Source organism: Silurus aristotelis, assembly GCF_946808225.1.
Source record: "Silurus aristotelis genome assembly, chromosome: 17".
NCBI classification, from domain to species: Eukaryota; Metazoa; Chordata; class Actinopteri; order Siluriformes; family Siluridae; genus Silurus; species Silurus aristotelis.
The window spans coordinates 21,211,558-21,232,259 of NC_139590.1; the positions used below are offsets into that span (position 1 = coordinate 21,211,558).

The following is a 20,702-nucleotide window of genomic DNA, read 5'->3' on the forward strand; positions in this document are numbered from 1 at the left end:
ACACACACACACACACACACACACACACACACACACACACATCATATCTATGTGTGAAGGGGCCAAGCCTTCAGTCAGAAGGCACTTAAGTCAATTGATGATATGCTGCCTGTCCGAACCAAAGAAATGAAAGCGAACTATCTGTACCATTAAATTGCATCGTATTTTTTTCATGTTGGATTGATTCGAAATTGAAATCGGCTCACACTACATCGTATAAGGGGTAAATCCTATTACATCGTATCGGTAGCTGCTTCATATGTACCTTTAATGTATCATATCATTGGCTATGCATCAGTTATGCAGATGCACATCCCTAATATAAAGTTTACCCATTTCTCCAGTTCACAAAAAACAATTAAAGCTCTATTCAGATTGAATTAGTTTTATATTACTATATGGAGCAAAGTAATTATTTCAGCATGCCAAATTGTAGTCATGAAACATGGATTGTTTCATGACTGTCAACCAATCAGTCTAATTCTACATGAATAAGAAATATGGCACTTATAAAAAAATACACTGTACTATGTACCATAGTAGTGGGACACCTGACTTTTCCAGCCACATGTGGTTTTTCCCTAGACCGTTAGGTCAAATTTGGAGACTCATACCTCTTCCAGTTGGAGCGGAAGATCTTGAGTGGCCTGCTGTAGAGCCCTGAACTCAACCCTACTGAACACATTTGGGCCCCTGCACCCCAGGCCACTTCACCTACATACCTACAGCAGCAAGCACCCTTGTGGATCACCACAAAAGTTTGTGGAACATCCTCACAGAAAAGTGAAGCTTATTATAACAGCAAATGGGACTAACTGTAGACTGGAATGTTCGAGAATCACATACCAAACTTTTGCTCAGGTGTCCACTATTTGTCCAAAACAAGTAGTATATAAAATATTGTTTAAATAGATTTGTTTTGTGAAGATGCTGTAAGAAGAATCAATTTCTTTCCACAACCATGACAAGCTTTCGGATCACCGGAACGCCATGATGCTTTACAAATTTCTATGGTTATTATATAGTACATTGGTTAATATCAATAAAATGGTAATATCTATGTAAATCTCTGTAAACCAAAACGTGTGTTAATTAATATAAGGAAATGGTAATAATGGTCGTTAATATCCCCAAATCTTAGCTTTGCTTTTGTCTTTCATGCAAACAACTGTGTTGGGCAGGAAGAAACGTAAAAAAAAAAAAAAAGAAAGCAGAAGTAAAACTGCATTATTTGACTCAGAATGCTTTACTAAACTCATATGAGATGCACTAGTGGTAGTCCCCATCACCATCACCATCACCATCGGCATTTCTGATAACACACTCGGCAATTCTTCTAGGTAAGTAACTAGACACTAAAAAAGAATGCTTATACTCTATAAATTGACAAACTTGACAAAAACAAAATAATGCTTATTTTCTAATAATGCTTAAAGAAAATTAACACCATACACTTGACACTTAACAATACATAACTAAGCCAAATGAGTAGTTGAGATGTTTCTATAAATTTCTACCTGTTTTGAGACTGTATGACAGAGACACTCTTATAATGGTAAAATGTTCGTTTAATGTGCTTTAAGAAGCGTTTTCCTTTAAGGAACAGAAAAACAGTACTGAAACCAGATGGGTTAGATAGTCCTCTGTAATACCTGAACTCTTGCTAACACTATACATTTTTATTTTTGTAAATGTGTTGCAAATGTAATAGCATCAAAATGGCCAAAGTTTTAGCAAGATATTGTGGAAAAAGAGCATTAAACACTAACAATAATTTACTTTGAAACACTGCAATTCATTCCCGAAGCACTCAGATAAAGCTTTTTATCAGCTTTACTGTCCTGTTTCAGAATCTAAATGCAAATATAGAAAAATGCCATTATATAAAAAAGAAAAAGGTCATGTTAAGTTATTTAAAAGATGGTAGCTCCATCCACAAAAAAAATAAATAAATAAAAATCCATGTCCTAATAGCAACTTGTGCACCTTAAAAAGCAATAAAAAGCAATTGGCAAACAAACAAGGGCAAAGTGTCGCTAAGTCATCTATCTATAATTAAAATATTCTCCTTGTCTTTTACAGATAATACTTGAACCAATGATGGCTCAAGGGCTCCCCCAGTTGCCAGTGGTGGTAGTCCTCATGTTTTTGCCATATTCCTTTTCATTGGACATGGATACATTCATTTTTGACTACTCTTCCAGAAATCTTTCTGCTGTTCCCCCTAATCTCTCCCTGTCGATTCAATACCTAGATCTCTCTCAGAATCGAATTGGGACCCTAAAGAAATATGACTTCCATACAACACCCAGCCTCTTATTTCTCAACTTGTCCTGGAACATTGTGGAAGATATACACCCAGAAACATTTATCTGCACTCCTCTTCTCACAACACTGGATCTGTCCCACAACAGCCTAAAAAAATTGTCCCACCAACAATACCTGGTGCAAGCGCAAAACCTACAGTACTTGGACTTGTCTTCCAACTTGTTCGTAGTTATGGCACTCGGGAGTGAGTTTCACTCACTCATAAAACTGAAATGGCTTGGTTTGAGTGCCAGTATTATTCAGGACAACAACTTTGCAAATATCTCTAACCTCCATCTCCAAACTCTCTTCATTCATGCTGAAAATTTGATGGGGTATGAAAACGGAAGTCTCGCTGGTGCAAAGGCAGAGAAAGTTGTTGTGCAAATGCCCAATAATGCTTTTGATCTGCCGATAATTGTTGATACCCTGTCATCATTTATAGAAGTAGAGCTGAAGGGGTTATACAATCCGGAAGACTTCCTCGGAATACTTATGACACACCAAGTACGCATTCAAACGGATAAATTACATCTGTCCTCCGTGTGGACTACCTGGAAGATCATAACAACCCTCACAAACAGGGCCTTAATGTCATCCATCCACCATTTTACTCTGTCTAATCTTACCCTTCATGATATGATGGGACATTACTCTGTGATCCAAGGCTACCATTTAGATTCCTTTAGTATTAGACAGGCATCAGTGACTGTGTTCCTGTTTGATCAACAGAGTCTATATGACTTCATTATCAGTATACCTGCAAGAAATCTAACTTTTGTACAGACACCAATAGTCCATATGACCTGCCCAAAGCTTGTTAGTGTGATACAGGTGCTTGATTTATCAGACTGTGTCCTAACTGAAAATGTCTTCAAAGGTCGCTTTGGGGAATGTAATACATTGATCCATCTAGAAATATTGGTCTTGAAAAGAAATAATCTTAGAAAGTTGATGCCACTGGCTTCAAGGATAAAAAAAATGAGTTCGTTAAGACGTGTGGACTTCAGCCAGAATTCGCTGACTTATGAGGAAACTCAAGGTGAATGCACGTGGCCCTCAAAAATCACCCATTTGGATTTATCTTTTAATGAGTTTGACCAGATTGTGTTTAAGTGCTTGCCAAACACACTTATTAATCTCAACCTCCAGAACAACCACATCAGTGCGATTCCAGCAAATATTTCTCGTTTGGACTCTCTCAAAGTTCTTGATCTCACAACGAATCGTCTGCTTGACCTCCCAGACTGCTTGGGGTATCCAAATTTGCAACAACTTTTACTACGTGGGAACTTCATCCATGCACCATCTACAGATTCTCTCAAAAACTGTTCACACTTAAACTTGGTAGATATCAGTTTGAATCCCTACATCTGTACCTGTCCTTTGAGAGAATTCACTAAACTTATTGATGACAAGGGTACACTGGGTGGCTCAAGTTCTTGGAACAAACAAAGGATCGCAATGGCCCATTGGCCAGATGGATATCAATGTAGTTACCCAGAACACTGGAGAAAAGCTGTGCTTCAAAAGCTCCGCCTACACGAGGTCACCTGCAATGCTAGACTACTGGCAGTAACCATTTTGGTCCCGGTCATAAGCTTGATCATTGCTCTAAAAATTGTAGTCAAAAAACTCGATGTTCTTTGGTATATGGGCATGATTTGGAAATGGACTCAACACCGTGCCAGAAGATCCCAACAACAAGCAGAAGATCTTGAAGGAATATGCTTCCATGCTTTTATATCCTATAGCCAAAGAAATGCCAACTGGGTTATAGAACAACTCGTGCCCAAACTTGAAGGTGAGGACCCTACGACCCAAAATGGATTGAGACTGTGTCTCCAAGACAGAGACACAACCCCAGGAACTTTTATCCTTGAAAACATCCAACATTGCATAGAACAATGTAAATACTGCATCTTTGTGCTGTCCCCTTATTTTGTGAAGAACGTGTGGTGTAACTATGAGCTGTATTTAGCAAGCCACAAGCAGATAGAACAAGGTAAGGACAAGATCATCCTTATTCTGCTAGAGCCATTGCCGACATATCTTATCTCCTCAGATTATCCAAATTTAAAGAAACTAATGGCTAGACGCACTTACTTAGAGTGGCCCCAAGACAAAGCTAAGCAGAGACTGTTTTGGGCGAACCTGCGAATGGCCCTTCAAGCTGATCTACCAGATTCTGCTGAAGGAGAATAGAAAGGAGAAATGGAACTGGATGGATAAACCGCTCATTTAGACCCAAAAGGACCCAAACAAAGTCAATAACTGTACTGTTCACTGGTTCAGTACAAAACAGGTTTTTACCAAGATTTGTATTTAATTAAAAGTTCATGGTGTACAACAATTATATAAGAATAACAGTTCAAAAAGTTGTTCCTTGTTTCAAATTAAAGGCATTTATACAATACATCTGAATGCAAGATTATTTAAGTTGTACGTCATATAAAATGAACAAACCGATGCTGTGATTTTCATCGTAAATCAAATAACATTTTCAAGTTTATCAGATAACCAACGACTGAAACGACCAAGTGATGCAGTCACCTGCCAAGGTAAGTACGTAGACATGAAAACCTTAAGAGTTCTGAGGGGTTCTTCATAGGAAAGGATGCAACCAGTGCAACCAATTAGCCAGAAGTTTCGCAATAGAGCAAAGAGCTTTAACACACAATCGGCAGGTTAAACGAACCTGTTAAAAGTAAAACACTCCTGTTTTAATGTGTGTGTACTTATCCAAAATAGGCAACTATAAACCTTTCAGGGAGGTAAGAAATGAAGGTTACAAAAGTCAATATTACATTTCAGGAAGGTTACAAAAGTCAATATTAAACATCGGCTTTTTTTTCCCGCACAAACTTTGCAAATTTAAGGAAGTGCAGAAGTCAAAGGAATCCAATGTAGATGTTGTGGAGATGGCAAATGTTCCAGAGCGCAATCCCTCCGTTGAGCCGAGTGACGGCGGAGACTTTGCTTGGTTAGTTAGTTATAGGTAGAGATGGACAATCTAGAACTTTCCTCCAAAATACATCTCGTGTTAATTCTAAACATTGCTATGGAAGTTATTTAGGGGGATATTTTCCATTGTCCCGACTCAGGGTAAAGACTGAATGAGAATGATTTTCTCATTAATGCAAAACCGATGTAGTACGGCGAGAAGGTTTTCTCCGCAGCGTGACACCTGGCGCTCCATGGCCAGCCGGAAATCTTCTTTCACACCCTTGGTAATGCCGCGAGTCACAGTGTGATGTCTGGAGGGGAAAAAACAGACAAAAACAAAAAGTAGGCAAGGGTGGAGTTTGTACTTCGCTTGCAATCAGATGTTATAAACGTTTACAATGGCAAACTGTTTTTAAACCTTGACTGAGATTATGTGATTCATCAGGTCGTGATCTCGGTCAGCTGAAACAGCTCAAGTCACATGTAAAAGCACACCCATATCCTTCTCTCTCTCTCTCTCTCTCTCTCTCTCTCTCTCTCTCTCTCTCTCTCTCTCTCTCTCACACACACACACAAAATTGTGTAATCTTCAGTTATCAACACACACACAGCAGATAATTTGTGACAGGCTCAACACATCAATTGTAAAATACACAGATGCATAAAACACACTAAATTCATTCAACACCACCACCAACAAAAATGAACAAACTGCAACAGAATGCCATGGATCGAAACAAAAAAAAAAGTGAAATGAAAATCCTGTGAATTAAAAAACAAACAAACAAACAAAAATAAAAACGGGAAATACAGCGACGTGTTGCGGCGTATGAGCAGGCTGGGAGTTTGGGAATGGGCAAGGTTTAATGACGAGGGTGGGGTACCTGTCAGCCTTCTGAGCCCCAGGAAGCAGCAGGGTATTTAACTCCACCCCCAGGGCGGGGCTGGGGTTCCTATGGACATCAAACACCAATTCATCAACAGCCCAAAAACAGGGTTGCATTCAAGACCGGTGAATGTTACCCCTGATTATCTCTGAAGCGAATCTCTGACAAATATGAAATGTGGTTCAAACTTTCATAATCACTGTGGCACACTAAAGAAACCGTTTGCTAGCTACCATGCTAACTAGCAGACATATTAGCAATCAAGCCGATGAGCTAGCAAAAATGTTTTTTTCATTGAAACAGTTGGACAACTTTTGTAATAGCTATTATATTAATAATATTACTTTGTTAGCTAGCGTCACAACAATGCTATGAATATTTAAGCTATAACTAGATTTAGAAAAAGAGCTCACGACAGCTAGCTAAACATAAACAGCTAGCCAGCTAACATCGACATAAAATAGTACGTAGGACCCCTGGAATAACAAACTAATGGCGCCTTCCATTACGTATAACTATGAAAAACTCTGTATCTTTCATGATATTTCTTGTATACACTGAACCGTGTTGTTCCTACATGGTTTTCGGTCTTGAATGCACGCCGTGTGTATAGGTCAAAGGTCATTTGAAGCAAAATCAGCCACCACACAGTGAATATTAGAGGTTGCTAGAAGCTAAGCCAGCTCGGTAAGGTAGGGTAAGGAAAGAATAAAAATGTGGGAAACAATGTCAGATTATTTATTCTCCCCATTAGATGCGTTACATTCAAATCCAAAATTATTGGCACCCTTCACAAAGCTTACGCAAAATCGATTGTGCGCAACTAGATTGTTAGATCCAAAAATGTTATTATAGAAATTAATTATTTATATGGTGAAATTCGTACATAGTTAAATTCTTAAAGATGCTTCTACAGTCAACAAACTATTCCAACATACATGTCAAATTGTTCACGATGAGACTACAAGACTTGTTATTCCGTATAATATAGAGATTTTTGCTCGTTTTCAGGCAGGGTGCCCATAATTTAGGAGCCAACCAAAAGAGGCTTCGTCCAGACGAAATAAAAAACAACAGCTTCCGATAAAAGCTCTTCATTAGTCGCTTGCTATTACGTTATATTTCATAGAAGATGAATAAACTTACTTAATGAGCATCCCCTGATTGGGCAATAACTCCAGTTGGACCCGCCCACCCTCGGTCGTCCGGAGATATGCGAATTCTTCCAACATGTCGATATCTGAGTTGGTAGTCAAGGGGGCCAACAAGAGAACCAGCACTAATCCAAAACTGTTTACCATATGGGGAAGTTCTTACAATGTCCTTACCAGGTCGAGCTACTAACAGCTAACTGACTAGTCTAGTTTTCTAACTACATTCTTGCAATCACCATTTCTTGTTTTAATTTTTTTATACAATAAGGTCACGGTGAAGGATACTGGTGACATAGTTGAAGAAGTTTTCATACTGAAAACTTCCCTGGTCGCAAATTTTGTCCACTGCCTTCAGAAACAGAGTCTCTCCCTGGGGCCAATCGTACTGCAACAGGACGATCACATGACCTAAAGACAGGTCATCTCTGCTGCTGTCGGCGAACGCTCGCAACTACAAATGGACAGAGAGGAGATTTAACCCTTAATTATTCCTCCATCATTTCTAATCCTGTAAAGAAGTAGTAGGATAATACTGAGTGAATAATGGGGAATGTAAGGGTTTACTTTGAAGCAGGCCAGCATCAGTTGCAGGCAGAAGGGCAGAATGTCTTTGCTAGTGCAGGGGATGAGCCTCAAGTCGTTGTCTACAAACAGAAAACCACACGAGTTGACTTAAGTACCCGTTGTGAGCATTTAATCCCGAAATGGCACATTTAGACCCTATACATTTTTATATAGGATCAAAAGTTCTTGGACACCTCACCATAAGATTTACACATGTTTTATAGACATTCCGTTCCACTTTCAGTCTCTATTTGCTGTTAAAATAACATCCACTCTTCTGGGAAGATGTTCCACTAGATTGTGTGGAGATTTGTGTTAAAGTCAGGTACTGATCAAGGTGAGGTGAGGTGAGGTGCAGTGGGGGCCTGGGCTGCAGTCAGCGTTCTAATTCATCTGTTTAAAATGGGGTTGAGGTCAGATCTTTATAGCAGGAGATCTTCCACTCCAACCCATGTAAAGCAGATCTTCATGGAGCTGGCTTTGTGCACAGGGGTATTGTCATTCTGGAACAGGTTTGGTTCTCCTAAGTTCAACTGAAGGCAATTTGTGAGGCTACCACATCCTATACAAATTGTGCACCTCCTATTTTGTCAGGTGTCCCAACATTTTCTGTCCATATACTGTAAACAAGGCAAAGTAATCCGGTCGATTTCATCTATCCATATCTTGGCCAAAAAAAAAAAAAAAAAAAAAAAAAGCATACAATAAACGACAATTTGTTTTTGTCAGTCCGCATTTTCTATCCTTGTTTAAAAGCCAGAGGCAGTAGTCAACATTATGCATAAAGTGAATCTAAATCTGCATAACTTTTCTTGTATCCATACTGCCAGGCCTATTTAAATACAACATAAAAAAAAAATTAAATAAATACATTAAGATTCCGGGTGCTAAACCCGTGAAAGCTCTTTTTGTTAAGAACTCAGGGATGGACGCACTTTTCTTAACTTTGTTCCTTCCTCGGTTCTGCTCCTCACTGGACTTTGCTGCTTCCTGGTTTTGAGGCACGAGACCACCTACAACCTCCAAGAGCTTCTCACAGGCCAGCTGGGGAATAGAACACAACCCATGCACACAAAATCAAGCCTGGAAATGACATATCTATCATGCAATCAGTGTGTGTGTGTGTGTGTGTGTGTGTGTGTGTGTGTGTGTGTGTGTGTGTGTGTGTGTATTACCCGGTACTCCCCAAGTGCATAGTGACAGGACGCTTGCTGGATTAAGGCTCTGTGTGTCTCCAGGCTTGAGGTTGATGTGTGTGTGCTCTGGTTCTGTTGGGGCTGAAGAGACGACAATTGCACCAGGCTGGATAGGGCTTTCCTGTAATGACCCTGAAACACACACACAATTAAGTAAAAAAATTATATGACAAATATGGTATAATGACATCTTGTATTACTATATAGTTGTAATATAGATGTAATGAAAAAAGAGACATGGGAGATTTTATGGTATTCCAAAAGAAAATAAATCAATAAATGAATATATTTGCCAGAATCTAGTTCAAATCCATAACACAATCACTTCTTCCTTCGTGTATAAGGTAGAGGGTCAAAACTTAAATGCTTCCACCCCTTTACTGAAGTGCACTAGCTCAGCTTGGTACTCATCCAGCAATCTGATAACCCTTAGCTCCTACCTGATATATGATCATATCGGTGAGAAATATCCGGAACCAAAGCCAGCTTTCAGTCTTCCATGCTGCGCAGATTTTGTTGAAGTCTGCAAAAAAAAAAAAAAAATTATAATAAATCTATTACTTCTGATATATAGGAGTTCACCAGTAGAGGGCGTACACAAAAGGATCAATCGCATGCGTATGAGTAAAAACGCACACTGTACCCGATTCCAAGGTCTCGTGCGAATGCAGGAGGTCCCAGCTCTCCCTGGCCGTTCTGAAATGCTCTAAAGTCTCGGCCCATGCCGGCATTTCGGTCTGATTCACCAAAACGTGTCTTCCTCGTCCCAAAACGTCCTCATCATCAGAACTCTACACACAAGTATACACAAAGGAACTCGCTCAGTTATTTAATAGTGATACCTAGATACTTTTCCATGTTCCCTGTTATAATGGTAACCCTCATGCCTCCCTTTGTCTCATGGTCTCTCTTTCAAGTCTCCGTGATTCTCACCATGGTTTTCTCACGGCCGTCTGCAAGCTTGCGTTTTTTGTGGGCGTGTTTTCCGCTCGGCCTCTCTGGCTCGATGTTGTTAAACACGCTCGAGAGATCCTCCACCAGAACCCATGGAGACGAGCCCAGAGAATTATGACCTGACACACACACACACACACACACACTACAATCTTATCTACAATACAAAATTACATTTCATAGCCATTTCATACAACTCTTTAAATCATTGCTTTAACCTAACACACACACACACCTTGAAAGAGAGAGGGCTGGACTGTGGAGATGTAAAAGTGTGCACTGCGGAAGAGCACTAGTGTGGAACAGGTGACGATTTGGGCGCAGCAGCGAGAGAAAGTCTCGCCCTCAAGACCGGGCAAATAGCGGCACAACTCCCTCACCCGCTGCAGTAGCTCTGAGTATGTCCTGCGCACACACACACACAAAGATCGATCGATGGGGATGGATAGATGGTCTATTGATTTTTTTCTACAAGTTGCAACCACACACACACACACACACACACACACACACACACACACACACACACACACTCTTACCTGGTGACCTTCTCTCCCTGCCACTCACACCTTAGCCCCACCGACCCGACAATCTCCAGCAGCCTCTCCCACGGCTCCGCCACCAACGACGACTTCTCCGACAAGCCGTCAATCACCCCGCGCTGGCCCCGCCCCTTTCCAGGAGACTTTAGCCCGCCCCCTTCCTGAGGTCCTAATAAAAATTTTACAGTCCAAAGAAAATAGAAAAATGCAGTCATTGTTTAACAAAAAAAAAAAACCCAACCAAATGAAAATAACGACTTCAGAATTGAATATAAAAACTGTAGAAAGCAGTGTGTACATCTACACTATACGGACAAAAGTTTGTGGACACCCGACCATGTGCTTTTTGAGCATCTTGTTCGATATTCGCTCTTATTAATCGCCACTCTTCTGGTAAGACGCTCCGGTAGAGTTTGCGGAGATTCATTCAGCCACAAAGGTGCCTGGGCTGGGGTCGGTGTTCCAATTCATCCCCAATGTAGTTCTGTATCGAAGGAGATCTTCAGCTCTGTCTGTAAAGCAGACCTTAATGGACACAGGATGGGGTCTCCTAATTCCGATCCAGAGGCATCCTGAACAATTTGCCTCCGACGTTGTGGTAATGGTATGGAAATGAAAAACATCTGGCGGGAAAACCTCAGGCGTCCCAATTCTTTTGTTCATATAGTTTAGAGTGCAGTCCTGTATATTATTCTGTAAGCGTGGAACTGTTACCAACCCTGTAGCTGCGCATCTGCGCCGGGACCCCGTGTCACATATCCGATGTAAAACTCGGCCGCTTTGTGCATGTACTTGTGCAGGAGACTGGCAGGAAGCCGCATCTCCACGTTATTGATTATCAGCGGCAGGACGTCGCATACTGCATGGGGAAAAACCTGATATCGTTAGTTCTAGAAACTAATACAAAAATATCGAAGACTTGATTGTCATTGTAGTGATGCGACGAAAATAGTTTGGTAGCCCTCAGAGACTAGCAGCAATAAGACAATCTAAGAATTAACAACTTCCCCAAGATTATTTTAGTAAAAAAATATATGAATTACACAACAACTGGTGACCCCCATAAGACTTGACTCAATTCGAGCACTGGTTAAGGCTCGAGACTTTGGATTCGAATGCCATGAAGGTCAAATCCCAGCCACCCCAACCTGCCACTCCTGTCCTCCTGAGTAAGCCCCTTAACCCCATAGCTGACCAGTTGTATGGAGGGGATAAGTTTAAGTCGCACTGGAAAAGCGCGTTTGCCAAATGCTGTAAAAATGTAAACAACATCTTAGTCACTTCCCTAATCTAGAACACCGGTTCTTGTAGATGGAACGAAATGACGTACCAAACAGTTTCCTGTAACAGTTGACAGGCGTGTCCAAGTCCTGCATGTTCTCCGCCTCCAGCAGCGACTCTCCCAAACTCACCTAAAGCCAAGGAGAAGTTTGTGGACGCTTTCTGAACATTCCCAATCCGCATTTAGTCCCCATTCCACAGTGGGAATAAAAGCAATAAAAGCAGTTCTTCTAAGTAAACAATAAATCGGTATCGCGCTGACTTAAATGGATGTGTGTTTCGCTCACCCCGTGCTGTACCACAGACTCTGGGAATCTCTTCAGCAGCAGCAGGTGCATCTCGGCTTTCTCCAGTGTGTTGAAACACTGTTCTGTAGCCTTTAGAAGCATCTGACACTGGACAGGGCCTGGCAGGGTCTCAAACACACCTACACAGAGTGCACAAAATCTTTCGGTTAGCAGTGGCGGACATGGGCCACACCCCCCCCTACACATGTATACACACAAACACACTTTTGAGAAACTGAGCATGCTTGTCTTGGGTGTCGCTCCTCAACGCTGCGGTGATTACGCTGATCTCGCGCCACACCACTGGCTGCTCCGGGAAATTGATGAATCTGGAAAAGGCAAAAATCAAACCGCTGGAGTCCAAACGAAGTGTGACGTCGAAAGTCTATTTTGAAATGTAAGATTACTGGAGAAAGTAGACACAATTGGTGTTAACATTCTTACGGTGAAAAAAACCTATCGATTGGTGCGAAGTCTTGCCAACGGAGCCGCCATTTAAAAATGTTAAACATCTCCTGAGATTTTCCTGGTGTAATAATTATTCTTTATTTTGTGGTAGGGAATACGTGGCATACAAGCTCCTACTAACGAGTTGAAAACATATTACTGTTTTTTTTTTTTTTTACTGAATTTTTTTTCTAAATGAAACACTCACATGTCGTAGAGGAGTCTGCCGGCCGACGAGGTCCTCTCAGCATTGCGCTCGATCATATACATCTCATACTGCAAAAGACAGGAAGAAAAGAAAACACTGAGTTTTGCAACGCAGCTTAAATAAAAATCTAATCGGACGAAGGTTGAAATGTCTCACGGATCCTTGACAAGAGAATTGAAATCTTTTGTATGACTTCCATATGACTTTCTGACGTTCATTTATATAGACACTTGGGAATTGAGGAGATGTTCGAAAATTGTGCTATTTTGCTGACCCAAAAAAAAAAAAAATAATAATAATTTTTTACATACATACATGATAAAGCTAGCAAACAAAAAGCTAATAATCCAGTTGGAGTTGGAGACTTGAGACTCCTTTCTTTTGTCCAAATCCTATAATCCCAGTGAATAAACATATCAACGAACTCTTTGAATTCATTGTTAGTTCACCGAATTGCATCGGCATAAAAGTGTGCATCAGATACAAGTTGGCCTTTGGATCACAATGCATTGTTTTTTTGGTGCACTAGTAAAAAAAAAAAAACCTTATTTCTATATAATTATTAGTAGATGCGCTATACTTAAAATTATGTAGAAAGTGACTAATAATTTGTGACCCGTATTTAATATGTAGATCAATTTCTCCTGTTTCTCAGCACCGCTGCTACTACGTGAATATGACAAATCGCATCATTATGGAGACCGAGGTGGGTCCTAAGGCACACACACAATACCGATTAACATGGCAGAGGTAGAGCTGTAACTTCCTGGAGAACGAACAGTAAAAGAATGCACTTTTGTAAATTTATGATTTGCTGTCTGTCTAAACCAAAGAAATACAAGTGAACTGTCTGTACCATACTGAACTGCACATCGGCCTCAGTTATGGAGACACATCCTTAATGTCTATTCTTGCCGGAATCTCTACTCAAACCCTCATCACAGTGTCTTGAAAGTTTATTTAACAATAAGGATACTTAATAATCTTTATTTCCTTCTCCCTTTCTTCTTACTACTCTCCTCGAGTTTAACCTGCTCCTGAGGTACCAACACCCATTGCTCCTGTCCTTTTCTTCACTTCGGATTCCAACCTCTGGATAGAGATTTCTTCATTTGGAGACCACTCTGTACAGCTGGAGATGGTTCCACAGCCTAAAGATCCATCAAGGATGGATTTAGACTTTCATTAATATCAACAATTCTGCATTTGTGGACCCATCCCTGAACCTTAATGATAATGGAACGGAATGGACATTCGATGCCACCCAGATGAGGACGGGGTTCCCTTTTGAGTCTCTCTAGGGTTCTTCCTCATGAAGTCACTGGTTTGCTTATTAGGGAACTTAGAAAAAACAAACTCTAAGAATTACAATCAGCACCACTGTATGAGCTTCTGACCAATCAGATTAAACCAGTCAATGTATGGTGTTCAGACTAGGTGGCCAGTTTATTAGGTACATTAGGTGTCAGCATCATTATCAGTGCTTTTGGACCATTCTCAGGGCAGCATGGACACTGACGTCCATGCACAGGGTTTATTGTGGGTGTCTCTGTGTGTGTGTGTGTGTGTCCCGGAAGTCATGCATGTTCTCAACAAAGCATGTTGGGTTATACCGATCTGCAGCAGGAAATCCATTAATGAAGTGAAGGTTCGATTAAGTGCACGTTTGAAATGCGTGTGTGTGTGTGTGTGTGTAGGTGTTTGCAGTCCGCACCTGTATGTTAAAGTCGGCCGGATAGAGCGTGCGCGCGGTGATGAGCCAGGCTTTGGCAGCCCACGGGTCCACGGGCACGAGCTCGCGCGCGCGTTTTACCAGGAAATCGCAGTCGCCCTGCGCGGACATGGTCCCTGCTTCAGCTCCAGGGCTGCGCGTGCAACCGAGGATACTCGAGACACTTTATTTACAAACACCCGAAACACACCGTAGAATGGAGCAGACTGGGTAGCGGCAGAGTCTACTGCGCATGCGCGTTAACGCTGGTTTCACTTCTGGGGCACGAGGATGTGGTAGAATAAGAGTCGGTCTTAATGCAACTAAAGATTAACGCACGCCATCAGTACAATTTTAAATAAATGTGGAAAAAAAATGACCTGCTGATTTGTGCCTATGTCCAAAACTACAAGTATTAAAACATATTTAGTTTCTCTCTTTTGCTTCTACCAGGTGGTATCAAAAAGTTTTGAGACTAACTGGTGCTATTCTGACCAAGCGTGTTACCACGTCTGCAATTTCATCATAGACAGCAAGTTATAACAAAGAGCAAACGTGCTTGAAGTGACGTGACAAGTGAACAATAATACACAATTTTTATTTCAGAACTTTTCAATGCAGAATCCAGTCCAGCCATAGAGCTCCTTAATTTCTAAATAAAATTTCATTTTTGTAGTTTTTGCTTTCAATCTTTGTTCTTTTCACAAATTTGACTTCATACCTTTTTATTATTTAATATCTACTCCATAAGACATTCACTTCCACATTTTTTTTCTAGTGTTTGACAGGCAATGCAGAAACATAAATTGGAAGTGAGTATAAATTCGATACATTTATTCAAGTCAAACAATAATTTACAGGACTCAGGAGATGATTGAGATGCAGGAGATTTATTACCGAAGTCCACATGCATACACACATTAGAATTGCAGGATTTATGAAATCCAGGGACAGAAACCAATTTTGAAACGTTTGTTTAATTATTCTTGCATTAGAAATGAGTTTTATTAGAGGGACAGCGCATGTAGGATGTTTTGGTGACAAGGAGAGGGAGGCGAGATTGAGATGTTTTGGACATGTGCAGAGGAGGGACATGAATTATATTGGTAGAAGAATGCTGAGGATGGAGCCACCAGGAAGGTGGAAAAAAGGAAGGCCAAGGAGGAGGTTTATGGATGTGGTGAGGGAAGACATGCAGGTAGTTGGTGTGAAAGAGGCAGATGTAGAGGACAGGGGGGTATGGAGACGGATGATCCACTGTGGCAACCCCTAATGGGAGCAGCTGAAAGAAGAAGAAGAAGATTCAATTATTCTTACACAACAAAATGTTTAGAAATGTTCCTCTGGGGTGAATAAAGTGATCCATCCATCTGCTCTTATGCTCAATCAGTCAGTAAAAGGTACACTAAGTGTATTGTCCTGAGTAGATTTGACATTCTTTTGTTCATCATTTCTTTGAACAGCAATAGATTTACAAATGATTTTTGTCATCCTTTATTATTTTATAACAGCAAGAGCGAGTTAGAGGAGGAGTTGAGAGAGTTTACGGTCTGTAATCAACAAATCAAGCATTTCCGATTTCTGATGAAGGGACCCATAGGGGCTGGAAAATCCAGCTTTGTGAATTCCATTGATAGTGCATTTCAAAACAGAGTTGCGAGCAAAGCAATTGCATCATTATCATCAAATGTTAGTTGCACCAAAATTGTAAGTATATAGTATGTAAGTTATAAATTACAGGCAGCAGTATTTTGTTTTCTTTTTTACCTTCTTATTAATATGCATGTCTTAATTTGTTGCATAGACAGTCAGACTCATATACAAGCATTATTGCTTTCTGCAGAGAAATAGTTCATTAATAGATGGCAATTTTGTTGTGGAAACCATTGATAGTTTCCATATACAGTACTGAGCAAGATATTTCAAAAATATATTTGAATTGTTAGTTTTTATCAATTAACAATATGCAAAGTGAGTGAATGGAAGAAAAACCTAAATCAAACCAATAATTGGTGTGAATACCCTTTTTTGCAGAATTAGAGTCAGGTGTAGAGTTATACAGTGGCAAGCTGGTGCTAATGATCACCATTTCATATGTAGTTTGAAACACGGTCATTATCTGAAACAGAAACAGCTGTTTAGGAGGCTTAAAACTGCACACATTGCACAGCAACAAGACACAAGGTAGTTATAATGCATCAGCAAGGTCTTTCCCAGGCAAAGATTTCAAAGCAGACCGGCGTTTCAAGATGCGATGTTCAAGCCATTTCGCTATTTCTACAGGAAAGGGCAATGCTGAGTATTGTAGACACAGTGCTCAGCCAAGGAAACTTAATGTGAAGCTATCCAGCAGTTTCAATGAGCAAAGAACTGGCAGAAACCAGAAGTCTGTCCAGAAATGTTCTTCATGGAAGAATTGTGGCCAAAAAGGCCTTCTGATATGGAAACAAGGTTAAACTTGCTGTCCATGATGAAATCACAGATGTGCTAAGACCAAGGTCAGAATAGCACCAGTTAGCTCCATTAGTCTTGAAACCTTTTGATACCACCTGATACTCATCCATCATACAATACCATCAGGAAGGTGTCGCATTTATTCTGTAGCAGGACAATGACTCCAAACATACAGCCATTGTCATTGAACTATCTTCAGAATAAAGAAGAACAGTGAGTCATGGAAATGGTTTGGCCCCCACTTAACCCTGAGCTCAACATTTTCAAGTTTGTCTAGGATTACATGAAAAGACATAGGAATTCAAGGCAGCCTACATCCACAGAAGATCTGTGGTTAGTTTTTTCAAATCTCTACCTGCCAAGTTCCTTCAGAAACTATTTTTGCAAACTGTTTTGCAGGCAGATTTGGTTTTCTTACTGTTCATTGACTTTTTATTTTATTAAGTGATTAAAAACTATTTCTAAAAGCATTCTTACCTTTCAGCATTTATACACACCTTCCTAAAACCTTTGCACAGTACTGTATGTAATCCTAACTGAAGAATAAACTTGACTGTATAATGGATTACCATTATTGATCCATTAATCATGTGTATTATACTTGGGTAATGTATAACAGATAAAGTATAAGATTTGATGTTTTTTCCACTTTAGTACAGACCCTACAAAATCAAAGATGGAACTTCTGGAACTTTATCTTTTATGTTCTATGACACCATGGGTGTGGAAGATGGCAAAGAAGATGGGATTCATCTGGAGGATTTAAAGAGTGCTTTGCATGGCAATTTGCCAGATGAATATAAGGTCAAATCAAAGGTTCCAAACCCTTCATAATGATCTTTGAATATATTTCTATTTTCTAAATTAGACCGTCACTTTTGTTCTCCCTATTAGTAAACAGCATAAAATTGTACATCATCAGTACTTGCGATTAACATTCTATTTTTAAAATTCCATTTTCTTGATTGTGTTTCTGTCATGGACCTTGTTCAGTGTATTACTAATAATGTGACAAATTTGACTTGATTGGATTAAGAACACAAATTCTAAATTAAAAAAAATGGCCATAGATTGTGTGTTATAGCTAATCATATTTAGCAAATTTTGTCAGTGTTATAGCTAATTATATTCAATATCTAAATATACTGTATATTAGGTTTAAATATTTATCTGTAAAAATAAGAATGTAATTTACACTTTTTAAAAAATAGCCTTAAAAAGGATTAAATAGTATTGTCATTTATGTACTAAATGAATTCCAACATACACTATATGTTAAAAAGGTTTATGGTGCCTAGCCATAAGATTTGTAAAGTACTTAGTAAAGCATTAGTAAAGTTAGCTAATGATGTTGGTGGCCGGCGGGATGAATTGGCCAGCGTTGAATTCATCAGCGATGAATTGGCCAGCATTCCAATTCATCCCAAAAGTGTTCAATAAGATTTCAGCTCTATAGCAGTCCACCTAAGATCTTCTGCTCCAACCCATGTAAAGCATATCATTATGGAGCAGGCTTTGTACACAGGGGCAATGTAATGCTGGAACAGGTTTAGTGTATTTCTCTCAAAAACAGAACTGAAAATGGTTTCTTTCCTTAATATTTAAAACCATACATGCTCAAACAAATTTAGCAGAATGTGATGATTATAGAACAATAAAGACAATTCTGGCATTGATAACAATGCTTCTAACTCTCATTGTTTACCTTAAAATTTCTGCTCTGTTTACAGTTTAACCCTCGCGGTCACTTAACTCCTGAGGACCCCCGCTTCATTAACAAACCCTCAATGGAAGAGAGAACACACTGCCTGATCTGTGTAGTGTCAGCAAACAGCATTTCTCAAATTTCTGATGAGATCTCTGAGAAGCTAAAACTTAACTTCAGACATGCTACTGATATTGGTAAATAATTCTGGAAAAAAAAAAACCTTCACGTTCACCCTTTTAAAGAGTCATTTAAGACTATTTTGATTTATTTTTGCCATATGTGATCCTACCTGCCCAGCTAACTAACTATATATAACCTACCTGTTATTATAACCTGGGAAGATGTTTCTCTAGGTTTTGTGTAGATTTGTGGTCATTCAGCCACAATGATCATGTGGAGACCTGTGGTGCAGCATTCCAATTCATCCCAAAGGTATTCAGTAGGGTTAAGGACAGAGCTCTATAGAAAGGCACTGAAGATCTTAACCTTCAAACCATGTAAAGCATATCTTAATGGAGCTGGCTTTGTGCACTGGGAATTGTTTAGCTGGAACAGCGTATCCAATGACAATACAATACAATTGTGTGCTTCCAACTGTGTCGTAACAGTTTGTGTGGAAAACCACATATGGATGGAAAAGTCAAATGTCCCAATACTTTTATCCATATAGTGTAGATGTTACTGGTGTTTCATCAACTAATTTCACATTGATTTTCCGATTTGTTAACTGACCGTTCACAGAATTCCATATGCATACAGTGAATTTGTTAGAATGGCTGCTGTTCTAGTAAGACCACTAGGCAATGCAGTAGTGCTGCCAATCAGAAGTTTGAACCAATGTGACAGTACTAAATGATCATTTTATTCAATTTCAAACATCAAACTTCCTAGACAACAAATCTTCTATAAATCTCCACCAATAACATTTTTCCTCCAATATGGCAGGGATCCCTCAAGTTGTCATCTTGACCATGATTGATCAAGTCTGTCCTCTGGTCAAGAAGAATCTGAGAAATGTCTACACAAGCAAGAAAATAAAGGAAAAGGTCAGTCTGAATATCATTGCACAATGTATAACACACAGGATCCAGAAGCTAATGAACGGTTCATGGTTGAACAACCTCTCTGCTCTATTAGTCCTGAGCATCTGATCGTTTCTTACATGCAGATGATGGTTTGCAGTGACAGACTGTCCATCCCTATGACCTGCATCTTTCCTGTGAAGAACTACTACGAGGAGATAGAGACGAACAACGACATGGATGTCCTCCTCCTGTCTGCGCTGAAACAAATCTTAAATTTTGCCAATGATTACACCGACAAGCTCTGAACACTTAATGATAAATTAGTAGCTACCTAGCTAAAGACTAATATTCAGCTAATTTGAGCACTTTGAATTTTTCTTTTTTATATATAAAACATTTTGCTTGATTTCACTCTAATACTTTTAACATGGCTTTATTCTTCTTGAGCTCGTAAATGTATATGCTAATGTGAACATTTGTATGTACAATTGCTAATCATGTGTGTTTATTTTTATTTTTTTCTTAAAACACCTCAATCGACTCAATGCAGCATCTCTGTCTGTCAAAGGTCTCCAGTTTCTTGCAGAAGTTCACGTTTGCTCTTTGCCGCTCAGGATGAAATATCATACGTGGTAACTCGCATGGTCAGAAGAGCACCAGTGAGCAGCCTCAGTCTCGAAACTTTTAAATACCACCTCGTATTTGTGTGTCTCAGTATTTCAGTAACAAACATTCAATGTCAGACATTACCAGTGGAACCCTTGTTGAAGGGTCCAGACACATACAAGAAACCCTGAGGCAACGTTCTGCACATAATTGTATGTTCCTATACTTGTAATTTCTCGTTGGGTTTTATGTTTCTCAATCAGTAAAATAAATTTCACTTACAGTGATGAAAACACTTTCATTTAATAATTTTTATATATTTAATGTAACATCATAAACATAATGGTAAAAAAACCATACTATTTAAAATATACCACAAATTAATACATGGTTGGGTGCAACATTTATTTAAAAAAAAATTGTCT

General features: G+C 39.5%; 3 protein-coding genes across 3 annotated transcripts; 2 read left to right on the forward strand and 1 right to left on the reverse strand.

Moving 5' to 3' along the window:
- The first annotated feature begins 1,244 nt into the window (after nucleotides 1–1,244).
- Nucleotides 1,245–4,723, forward strand: tlr1 (toll-like receptor 1). Its single transcript, XM_083566038.1, has 2 exons — nucleotides 1,245–1,340; nucleotides 2,083–4,723. Exon 2 carries the CDS (start codon nucleotides 2,098–2,100, stop codon nucleotides 4,510–4,512), a length of 2,415 nt encoding a protein of 804 aa, XP_083422164.1. The 5' UTR covers nucleotides 1,245–1,340; nucleotides 2,083–2,097; the 3' UTR covers nucleotides 4,513–4,723.
- On the reverse strand, nucleotides 4,614–14,782 carry ints10 (integrator complex subunit 10). Its single transcript, XM_083566049.1, has 17 exons — nucleotides 14,488–14,782; nucleotides 12,774–12,841; nucleotides 12,344–12,447; nucleotides 12,119–12,258; nucleotides 11,881–11,962; nucleotides 11,269–11,409; nucleotides 10,548–10,719; nucleotides 10,244–10,413; nucleotides 9,988–10,127; nucleotides 9,698–9,845; nucleotides 9,495–9,577; nucleotides 9,034–9,186; nucleotides 8,794–8,902; nucleotides 7,859–7,938; nucleotides 7,580–7,745; nucleotides 7,287–7,380; nucleotides 4,614–5,564 (listed from the first exon to the last, which is right to left on the reverse strand). Exons 1-17 carry the CDS (start codon nucleotides 14,614–14,616, stop codon nucleotides 5,408–5,410), a joined length of 2,136 nt encoding a protein of 711 aa, XP_083422175.1. The 5' UTR covers nucleotides 14,617–14,782; the 3' UTR covers nucleotides 4,614–5,407.
- Nucleotides 14,783–15,260: 478 nt separating this feature from the next.
- LOC310740146 (interferon-induced protein 44-like) lies at nucleotides 15,261–20,570 on the forward strand. Its single transcript, XM_083566608.1, has 6 exons — nucleotides 15,261–15,296; nucleotides 15,996–16,191; nucleotides 17,593–17,742; nucleotides 18,669–18,840; nucleotides 19,592–19,692; nucleotides 19,815–20,570. The coding sequence occupies exons 2-6, from the start codon at nucleotides 16,069–16,071 to the stop codon at nucleotides 19,974–19,976; spliced, it is 708 nt and encodes a 235-aa protein (XP_083422734.1). The 5' UTR covers nucleotides 15,261–15,296; nucleotides 15,996–16,068; the 3' UTR covers nucleotides 19,977–20,570.
- The last annotated feature ends 132 nt before the right edge of the window (nucleotides 20,571–20,702 follow it).

Excerpts from the sequence above, each read along its gene's own strand:
- tlr1 (XM_083566038.1), top strand. The coding sequence starts at position 2,098 with ATGATGGCTCAAGGGCTCCCCCAGTTGCCAGTGGTGGTAGTCCTCATG.
- ints10 (XM_083566049.1), bottom strand. The coding sequence starts at position 14,616 with ATGTCCGCGCAGGGCGACTGCGATTTCCTGGTAAAACGCGCGCGCGAG. Across the intron at positions 12,842-14,487 it reads CGGCCGACTTTAACATACAG|TATGAGATGTATATGATCGA; the intron begins GTGCGGACTGCA and ends TGTCTTTTGCAG. Across the intron at positions 9,187-9,494 it reads CCGATATGATCATATATCAG|GGTCATTACAGGAAAGCCCT; the intron begins GTAGGAGCTAAG and ends TGTGTGTTTCAG.
- LOC310740146 (XM_083566608.1), top strand. The coding sequence starts at position 16,069 with ATGAAGGGACCCATAGGGGCTGGAAAATCCAGCTTTGTGAATTCCATT. Across the intron at positions 16,192-17,592 it reads ATGTTAGTTGCACCAAAATT|TACAGACCCTACAAAATCAA; the intron begins GTAAGTATATAG and ends TTTCCACTTTAG. Across the intron at positions 19,693-19,814 it reads GCAAGAAAATAAAGGAAAAG|ATGATGGTTTGCAGTGACAG; the intron begins GTCAGTCTGAAT and ends TCTTACATGCAG.